Source organism: Arachis stenosperma, chromosome 3 (genome assembly GCF_014773155.1).
Source record: "Arachis stenosperma cultivar V10309 chromosome 3, arast.V10309.gnm1.PFL2, whole genome shotgun sequence".
NCBI classification, from domain to species: Eukaryota; Viridiplantae; Streptophyta; class Magnoliopsida; order Fabales; family Fabaceae; genus Arachis; species Arachis stenosperma.
In genome coordinates this window covers 143,831,530-143,841,962 of record NC_080379.1, presented here as the reverse complement: position 1 = coordinate 143,841,962, position 10,433 = coordinate 143,831,530, and the positions used below count along the sequence as shown (strand labels likewise).

At 31.2% G+C, this 10,433-nt stretch overlaps 2 protein-coding genes across 2 annotated transcripts; one reads left to right on the top strand and one right to left on the bottom strand.

The window, feature by feature from the left end:
• The first annotated feature begins 244 nt into the window (after nt 1–244).
• LOC130970369 (uncharacterized protein At4g08330, chloroplastic-like) lies at nt 245–1,117 on the top strand. Its single transcript, XM_057896440.1, has 2 exons — nt 245–461; nt 574–1,117. The coding sequence occupies exons 1-2, from the start codon at nt 364–366 to the stop codon at nt 962–964; spliced, it is 489 nt and encodes a 162-aa protein (XP_057752423.1). The 5' UTR covers nt 245–363; the 3' UTR covers nt 965–1,117.
• Nucleotides 1,118–1,127: 10 nt separating this feature from the next.
• LOC130970368 (uncharacterized) lies at nt 1,128–5,538 on the bottom strand. The gene is made up of 10 exons (XM_057896439.1): nt 5,066–5,538; nt 4,712–4,832; nt 4,324–4,409; nt 3,342–3,759; nt 3,143–3,243; nt 2,977–3,043; nt 2,659–2,886; nt 1,960–2,418; nt 1,769–1,841; nt 1,128–1,610 (listed from the first exon to the last, which is right to left on the bottom strand). Exons 1-10 carry the CDS (start codon nt 5,434–5,436, stop codon nt 1,372–1,374), a joined length of 2,163 nt encoding a protein of 720 aa, XP_057752422.1. The 5' UTR covers nt 5,437–5,538; the 3' UTR covers nt 1,128–1,371.
• Nucleotides 5,539–10,433: the final 4,895 nt, after the last annotated feature.

The window sequence follows — 10,433 nt, the reverse complement described above, 5'->3', positions numbered from 1 at the left end:
CATTTTATAAGATGAGCGAAATAATTTTCGGAAGAAATTAAAACGTTGCTGCCAAATAACAGAGACTTATAATAACTAATAAGACACATTATACAAGTTTGAATTGAATATGATGCCGAAAGCGACCAACAAATAAAGATGGTGGGGCACGTGAATATGTAATGTTACATTTAAATGATTCCTTACTCTATTTTGATGGCTCTACATTGTTACCGTTACATAGCTGACAATAGAGCCTTATGGAAAGACTAGCTTCCCTTCCCCTTGACACCTTGCTTTGCGTAATTGCGTTGTTCTATTTATAAACTCTCCGATCCATAAGTGGAACTGGAACTTCCCTAACTCTTAAAACCCACAGAAACCATGATCGCCTTTGGTGACACTGACATCCTTAAGGGATCTTCATTCCAATGTCACCAACAACTTCAGTTGTCTCCCTTTATCAGAGATGTCACTTACAGGTATATCTATCATGATTCACGCCTCTCACTTTGAGCTTTTTCAAGTACAACCTTAAAAACATACAATAATGTCATGTGTTTTGGCTTAACTGTTACTGTTTGTTTGATGCAGTTGCGGTTCCTGTGGATATGAGTTGAACTTGAGCTCCAGCAACCGCAACACATCCCTCATTGATTCTTCCAAGTACGGCAAGTCCATCAAGAAGGGTGTCATCTCCTTCTTCTCTGTGGATGAGAGCAGGTTCACTCAGATCCACCAACTTCGATGGTCATGGATACCCTTCTTCAAGCCAAGGAGAACCAAGCTACTCTGCCGCCGGTGCCGGAACCATGTCGGTTTCTCTTACACTTTGCCTTCTCACTCATGGGATGGCATTTCTGACTCTAGAATCTATGATATCAAACTCAACACTCTACAACCTTCCTTCTCTGCGGATTCAAGTCTGATGCCGGGTGATACGAGTAAGTACGAGAGTGCATCTTCTTCTTCATTGGTGTTCTAATTCTAATATGTAGAATCTGAGGTGTACTTGGTGCTGTACGAAATTGGAGTTTCTGCTTTTGATTTTGAGGTTGTAATCATTTTGTCTATCTTGCATGTAAATTGATCATATATGGTGTTCTTGTTGTAATCTGTTCAGCTGTAAGCAATTTTGAGCTCCAACACACCAGAAATTCTCTTTCCCTTTTTGATTTTCAATCTATAAACTAGAAATCTAGAATGCAGAGGTATTTGATCAATGCTATAAACTCTGGATTTTTAGCAGCTTTCAGGAGCTGCGAATTGGAAACCCAAAATTTACAATTACTTCCCTCAGGTCAATTTGGACATAATAAGGACGCAAAAAAGAAATATTGACCTATGAACACTTGCCTATAGTTCTATACATATATAGGTAAAAATACAATGTTACCCAACCCAATTTATGTCCTCGTCTATTTGTTTTAGTCCAGCAAGCCACATCTGTCTTGGTGTCTTGGTTTCACTGCCTACATCATGTTCATGTGTGGCTGTTACTGGGTCAATTTTCTTATCCTTGGCAAGGTTGCCCTGTCTTCTTCGTTTTCTCCTCACCTTCAGCGACAGAAGGCGAGAAACCTCATGAAGTCCACCCCATTTTTCCAGAGCACGTGCAATGTCAAAACGCCCTGCCGGAAATTCCAAATGTATTTGTTTAGTGTTCATAACCGTGATGCTACATGTTTTCTCCATCTTTCATCTTTAAACTTGAAATGAATTGAAAATAAACTATGATTTACTAGAAGCAATAACACTCAAGGAGGAAGGATCTCAAATCTTAAACTACCTGCACGTTCAAACGATTTTCTACTGGGCATAAACGAAGGGTCCATCCCCCAGCTTCTTTGAAATCTACTTATCTGCATGAACAAACGCTTTCAGACGTAGAAAATGTCATGTATATTCTTTATCATACGATCATATTTCATCATGTCATTGTCATTAAACTCTAGTATGTTATTCCGATAACAACCCCACCTCATTTTTCAAATTTTCAAGATCATCCCAGTATCCCTTTGGTTTGCGGTGTTTGTAAGCCAAAGAGAGGTTCATTATTGATGCGATTTTCCTGAATCCACCCATGTGAGTTATAGCCTTTTCAATATCCACCCTTCCATGCAATCGAAGTTGCTTCCTCATTGGCATAAATCCTTCCTGTCCATATTCTGCAATGAATTTTAGAAGTTCAGACTTTAGGACTTCAATATCTCTCTGTAGACCTGGAACTCTTGGCTTTTGACGAGATGAACTTTGAGCATTGCTATTGGATAAGTCGTCAGCGGAACTACAGCCATCATCACCTCCAGAGGCAGATGTAACAATTTCTTGCCCTGTTTCTGTAATGTCCTCACAAACTTCCAAAGAATGTGATGCTGTCCTGTTCTCAACATAGTCTCTTATTGCACACAAGTTTGATGGGAGATCTTCATAAATGACCTGAATTTATGTTATTCAAAGAACTCACATTTATTTATATAATTTATTGTGACAAGATTATTGTCACAATATTGTATTTAAGACTAACAGGGGGGAGATGAGAGAAAGGGGGGAGGGGTTAAACAGAAAAGGGGTATGCACAGAAATTCGGAAAAAATTAGCTTGCCCCTTTCCAGTATCTATTTAAGGTTTAATTTTAAGAGTTGATATTGATGATCCAAATTAAACGAATAGACAGACCTCTTCCATGATAGATTCAGAAAGAAAAGTATCTTTGCGCATTTTCGACTCCACAGAGTACTTTAGCAATGTGTGATGATTTCCTAGTTGCTCAAAGATCCATTTTCCTTGGAATGAGTCAAAGTCCCCTTCAACCTGTTCAAATGTTATCTCTTGTTCTAGATATTCACACAAATCTAACACAACACGAGCATGAAGCACCATATACAGCAGGCCCTTACACCCTTCCTGTGTATTTAATTTAATCAAGATATCGCATCAAGCATGCACAATTTATAGAGAATGACAGCATGACAAGTTAATGCTTGTATTGCATACCTGAAGAATACGGACTTTATTGTTATCTCGGGATAAAATCTTACTGATTGCCAAGTTTGGAACTATCCTGCAATGATATTTTTTCATGAAGCCATGAAAATGAAGAATCACATTATGAAATCTATCATGGCATCATTCCATCTCTATTCTAACACACATTACTTACTCTGGAAGTCTCTCATAGGAAGATAGAACATTCCATACTTCACAAACAGGAGCCTTAACTGTTATGCTTGCAACAACACCACGATGAACACCTCCATTTTCCTTTACATGCAAATAATTTACTGGTAAGTTTGATTACAAAAATAGGTCACTCAAAATAAGCCAACCTCTAAGTTAACAAGTTAGCATAGATGAGTTACCAAAAGTCCATCAAATCTGCGTAGATGAATTTCATCCACCACACAAGGCCTGTCAAGTCTACATGCTCTTCCGAATACGCCCCATTTGCTGTTTGCCTCACCAGAAGATGCGGGAATGGGACCAGAAATTGAGCTGGCCAGACCTTCTTTGTTATCTTCACTTAGTAATTTATCACTCTCAGACAAAGCGCCATTTATCTTTTTGACTGATGACCCATTAATAGCCCCAGGAGTTTTATCCAAGTGATTATCTGCAATGGAAAGTTTCTGATTTCCCATGATATTATTTTCAACTCTACATGCCAAGGCTCGGAGGTTTACAGGAAGATCTGACCTAATAATCCTTTCCAATAAAATAGCTGGGAAATTCAATCTTGGTATCACATTAACTTCATAAGATAAATTAGTTGTTGATGACCTGCAAGAATCAGAATTGAAGAATAAACTACAAAGGTATAAAGTGATGTCAATAAAAATCATAGTTAACTGTAAATATGCCGCCACCCCCACCACCCCCAAAAAAGCCACAAAATAAACAAATAAAAACATCCCAAACAAAAAACAAAGAACACTTGAAAACAAATATAGGATACAAAAGCTGCAGTGTTACATATAGTAAGTTAGTATTTTTCTTCCCTCTCCCCATACTATAGCATTTCCATCTATACAGGAGTAGAACATATTCAAGTTTAAAATGCATTGCCAATTGCAATGATGCTATTCTACTGAATCATGTATGAGCTTCTTGTAAAAGCTTCAAGATTGGGGGAATCATAGATCTTCAGATAAAGGCAAAAGATAAAGCCACTTCATCCAAGATTCAAATTTTGAGTGCCATGACATAAAAATTCATGCTTGTTTGTACTGAACATTGATGCAACCTTAGAGCTTCCAATGACTTCAGAACCAGAAGTAACATTACAATATAACTTTATTATGCAAGCCTGTTTAAGTATTTTTCATTCAGAGGTGCAGATTCTACCTTGTTCCACATTTTAAGGACCATTTGCCCTCAAACTTCTTAAAGTCTCCATCAACCATGGAAAAGCGAAGTTCTCGATCCCATGTCTGAAGTATCGTCAAAAGAATAGGAAGTATCAGGACATACAAAGTTCTATCCCTCTTTGGTAACATTCGATTATTATCTGACTAATCTATTCAATATGCAATGTATGCATACTTTGCTTGGAAAATATTTTTTGAGGATGTGTTTTCCACTTATGAATTTTCAAATTCCTTCCAATCAAGCTACGCAATGGCTTGCTTGATACCTATCTATGAATTATAAATATAATTCATTACTATATACAAATATGTAGTAACTGGATCACATAACAGCCAAAAAGTTACCAGGATTTATGGATGCTTACAGAATTGAAGAATTCCTGAAGATCCAACACAACACGAGCTTCAATGTGCCAATACATTGCCCTCTGAAACCCTCTCTGCTCTAACCATATTCGTCCGGGGAACGGACAAGGAATTTGTCCACTACCAACAATAAAATGCACATTAGTGTTACTAGCAATGGATCTAGAAACTTCAAGCAATTGGACAAAGCCGCAGAGGTAACATTAACAAACAGGTATGGCATAAGCGAGCCTGTCCTTAGTCCCTACTACCTCTACCACGCCATTCCATTCCACAATCATTCGTGTTTTTTGTTAATATTCTGACAGCAAAAATAGAAAAGCTTGACTACATAATTAGTAGTAATTACTTACCTCCAAACAAGATTTGGTATGAAATCGGCAAGATGCTCATAATCAGTGAGAGCCTTCCAAACGGATTCAATGTCAGCATCAATGGAAATGGAAGCCTTAACTCTGCGTTCCCTCCATGAAACCACATGGACCTCGCAGTTGACCTCTGTGTCAGTGTCTCCTCCTCCTCCATTTCCACTATCATTGCTGAAGTGGCTTCTGCAGCGTACGGAAGGTGTCGAAGAAACAGCAATGCTCTTGCTGCGAAGAAGGTTGAAGCTGAGAGATAGGAATGCGGCCGATCTGGATAGGGATAAGGTGGTTGGAGCTCCAAAGCTGGTGGTAGTTGTCGTTGAGGTTGAACAACAACAAGTTCTGCATGCTGCGATCATCACTCATCACCTGCTTAGAGTGTGGACAAGGAATGAATACTATTGGATTAACGGGAGCCACCACTTTATGATTCTCTCGTTTTCTTTTCACCTCAAAATCTCAAATCACAATTGCTGGCTCCAACTCCATACACGTTCATCTGCCCCTTTTTTGTCATTTCATTCTAACCACAAAATAAATGGATTTTTTATTTTAATAAATAAAATAAATATAATATTTACCAAAATAAATATTTTTATGAGAATTTACCAATTTAAATTCTCTTGTCATATCTCGTATGCACTGTAAACTAAATGATTTTTCATATATCTCGTTTAGAGTGTAAACAAGATATGACAAGTCAACTTGACACGGACTGTAAACGAGATATACACGTATTTTTTTTAAAAAAATTTGAAAATAATAAAAAATATTAATAATATCAATAATCCAAATTTTTGACATATAATTAATAGATAAAAAAGTTGGTAGAAGAGATTAAAATGAATATGTTTAATCAATTTTAGTCCATTTTAAATGATAAGAATTAACACGTTTACTTGAAAATCATTAAACTCTCCACTGTTAATACGTTACCTCTTTTCTAACTACTCACTGGTACAAAATTTAAAATATAATTTCATATATTTGTTTCTTCCATATTCACCTACTTTTTTCGTTTATTGTAGGGGTACATATAAATTTTATTTGTTGCATGGGGCGAAAGCTAGTGCACTCCAGATAAAGTAGGAAGTACAGCACTCTTTAAAAGTTAATCTACTATCAAAAGTGATCAGATAAATTAAATTTATTTATTATTGTTATTATTTTTTTGTTATGGGGTGAACAAACAAACCGACACTAACAAAAAAACTAATTCGCTCTGGTTTAACAGAGGACTATCTTTACACCAAAAAATACTGAGAAAAATTTAATCGAATTCCTCCGTTACTCTATTATTGTTGATGTGATGTCTTCAAGCATTTTCACTGTATTGTTTACTAGCAGGTGTTTTTACTATTGTTCTGTCTAACCACAGATTTTGACGCTCTTGAACCCACTCCATTCCGTTCCACATCTACCATAAATGGACCTTCAAAGCCAAAAAAATTGCTGCCATAGAAAAGAAAGACGCTGTCTATCGCTGCTGCTAGTTGGCTAACTCCTAATTCTGTAGAAGAACCAGTCTCCATGAAGGTGCCATGATTTTCAGATGATGACGCAGTCAAAGCACAAAATACATGACAGTTATAACAAGTTCATTATCTTTTATTTCAAATTATTCTCAACTTGTACGTAATAGAATGAAAAATTAAAATATAATTTTATTTAAACAATTATTTGTATTATTTTTTATTAATTTATTCAAAAAATAATTAAATTTTGAAACTAATTGGTATAAAATATTACAAATATAAAACTAAGAAAAAATTTTATTTGTATAAGAATGAGCCTAATAAATAATTATTCTATTTAAATATAATTAAGAGTATTTCTTTTTTTGTCAACGAGTTATAATTCAAATGACATAGTCTCTATATTCACCTAAAAGTTAATAAAAAAAAAGTACTTTTTTTTATTAACTTTTTTAAACATTAATTATTTATTTTACATACTATATAGAAATAAATGAATATAATATTTATTGAGTAGATACAGTTACGTACAAAAATTTTATTGTCATAGTATTTGAACAAAAAAAAAAGAAAGTATTATTTTAAGAAAAACTAACAATATATTTTTAATAATATTCTTAATACAAAATAATAAATTTTAAATATTTTTTAAATAATATATTAACTAAAATAATATAATTATCCCAAATAATATATTATAAATATAGTAAAATGACATATTTCAATAAAAAATTGTTAATAAAAAATTATATGAATTTTTGTTTCGCACAAAATAAAATTATTATATGTTTGTTTGCTTTTTATGTTATATATATTGTTTTTTTAATTAAATTAATATAATACAAAATCTTTTATTATTCTATTCATATTTAATGTTTTAATTTTGTTTCTCAGTATTTTTTTGGTGTAAAGATAGTCCTCTGTTAAACGAGAGCGAATTAGTTTTTTTTGTTAGTGTCGGTTTGTTTGTTCACTCCATAACAAAAAAATAATAACAATAATAAATAAATTTAATTTACCTGATCACTTTTGATAGTAGATTAACTTTTAAAGAATGCTGCACTTCCTACTTTACCTGGAGTGTACTAGCTTTCACCTTTAAAAATGAGCCGTTGCATGGAAATACCTAAAAATTTGAAATATATTTTTTTATGACCCATTCCTTTCTAATAAAATAGCAATATTCTACACATTTTTTATGAACAACTTTATTAAATAGAATTTCCAAATTAATTATATAATTATTTTTACTTTTAAATTGTGGATGTTTTAAAATATGTTACAAAATATTTGAATAAATTTATTTTTAAAGTATTGATATAAAAATAATTATACGGTTATCTAAAAATTAGAAGTAATAAGTAATTATTTAATGTTTAATATAATATTGGTCATTATGATAACTACGTGAGAATTGAAATCGTTATCTTATCTCTCACTATCCCATTAATCTCTCTTAACAATTGTCAAACGATTATTTTTATATTTTTAAGTTTAAATCAATCCAATTAGATCATAATTTAATTTAAAATTTTAAAATGGATTTGTTTGATCAATTAGTAATAAAGAAGAGTAAATAAAAAATTTTAGTTTAAATTATGATACAATTGGATTGATTTAAATTTAAAAAATAAAAATAACCGTTTCCAAGAGATTGATGGAATAGTAGGAAGAAAATTAAAACGGTTATATCTCACGTGAATAGGAGGAGATATCGTGAGAGACCGTTTCAATTCTCACGTCGTTATTATAATCATCAATATCATAAAGACCGTTTCAATTTTCACGTAGTTATCATAATGACCAATATCATAATGACCAATATTAAAGTATTAATTGATCAAATATATTCATTTTAATCTTTTTTATTAATATTTTTATGTACTAATTGCATGCTAAAAGTTTGAATTATTGATAATATTAATATTTTTTATTATTTTTAATTTTTTTTAAAAATACGTGTATATCTCGTTTACACTATAAACAAAATATATATCAGAAAATAAATTCATTTCCATTGTTACTTCTTGAATATAATTACCACATAATAAATATCACAACACAAAATTATACCAAAAGAAATTTATAAAATAAACCAATGTCTTTAAAGAGGATGATTAGGAGTGCTAATTCATCTTTTTAATTATCTTCTAATATTAAAAGAAATTTATAAAATAAACCAATGTCTTTAGCTTCTAATATTAAAAGAAATTTATAAAATAAACCAATGTCTTTAAAGAGAATGATTTGGAGTGCTAATTCATCTTTTCTAATATTTAAATAAGTAAAAATTCAAAATATATTTTTTTTTGAAAACATTCAAAAAATAAAATATTTAAAGTTTTTTGTTTAAAAATTAAAAAATAATTAGAAGGATAAATTAATACTCTAAAAATTTTTCGTCTTTAAATGCATTACTATTAGTGTACATAGAAACTCACATAGGCTGCATTTGTTTACAAAGACAGGATATTGAGACAGGGACATAGAGATATAAAATTGTATTTGACAGAGAAGACGACAGAGACAATGTGTCCAGAGACGCTGAATTAGTGTATTTTGTGTTTTGTGTCCATCTTGATAGGAAGGACACAGAGACACTAACAAGTGACACAACTTATTTTTTATTTTTTCTTTCATTATTCTTGTTAATTTTTCATAATTATAATTTTATTATTATATTTTTCTTCTCAAATTTTTTGAATGAAAAAAATAAAAATAAATTAAATTTTCATAATTTTTTCTAGTTTATCACCAAACAGAATATAAGAACACAAAATTTTGTGTTTCTGTTCATCAGTTTTTTATTCTATCATATTCTCAGTATCTTGTCCTATCCTGTTCTCAAAAACAAACGCAGCTATATAATTTGTAAGAATCCAATTTTTTGTAATATAATTTTTTAATTTTCTACAAGTAGAATTTGTAAAAGTCGAGAACTATGATTAACTCGTATTAATAAGATGAGTCCATATAAAAAATTAAAAAATATTAAAATAATAATTTTTATATAAGACAAAAAATACTTCTTAATTATAGAATTTAATTAACAAGTCAAAATTTATTCAATAAAAAATTTTTATGGATATTCTTTGATTCGTTTAACTTCATTAAAAAATTTTAGAGATATTTTAAAGTTGAGATAATAGATGATATTGGTATTATTTTTATCGATTTAATTATTTGTTTTATCTGTGATACAGTAAAAACAAATGATCAAATAATTATTACTTTTAGTAATTATCATTTGAGATTGATTCTTAGCTACATATTTTTTCACTTTTATCCCTAACTACATTCCTTCTCCTTTTCTAATTCACTACTCACCACAAGTTCATTTACCACATGGTAAATTAACCTAGAGATATGTATGATGATTATAAATAAAAATAAAGAGAAATAAAATACAAAATTTATCTAAATTCTTTTCCATAATACACAGTCATATTTCTCTCTCAAATTCCTCACATGATAAAATTTTAATACTTGGGAATCAAGTAGAAAAAATAATAGATAATATTTAAAAAAGAAATGATAAATAAAATTCATTTTTCATTTATCCTTATATTAGGGGTGTAAGTTATTGAACTGGACCGAAAAAGATCGTAAAATCGAACCAAAATTTACAAAAAATCGAAACAATCAGTTTTTTTTGTTTTCTCCGATAAAATCGATCGATTTGATTCGATTTTCAGTTTGTTTAATAAAAAATGAATCGAACTAAACCGAATCGAGGATAACATACAGTGTCAATATTTTTACTATTTTATCCTTTAACATAACATCAAAATCCATAACCCTAAGTGAGTGGCTCACTCACCTCGGACGCAATGCCTCCCTCCCTCGTTTCTCCTCTTTTGAATCTCAGAATTTCCATCCCT

Bases quoted from the DNA above. Each gene is read 5' to 3' on its own strand.
- LOC130970369 (XM_057896440.1), top strand. From the start codon at position 364: ATGATCGCCTTTGGTGACACTGACATCCTTAAGGGATCTTCATTCCAA. The intron at 462-573 runs GTATATCTATCA...TGTTTGATGCAG, and splicing joins ATCAGAGATGTCACTTACAG to TTGCGGTTCCTGTGGATATG.
- LOC130970368 (XM_057896439.1), bottom strand. From the start codon at position 5,436: ATGATCGCAGCATGCAGAACTTGTTGTTGTTCAACCTCAACGACAACT. The intron at 3,760-4,323 runs GTAGAATCTGCA...TGATTCTTGCAG, and splicing joins TCCTTAAAATGTGGAACAAG to GTCATCAACAACTAATTTAT. The intron at 3,044-3,142 runs GTAAGTAATGTG...ATATCATTGCAG, and splicing joins TCCTATGAGAGACTTCCAGA to GATAGTTCCAAACTTGGCAA.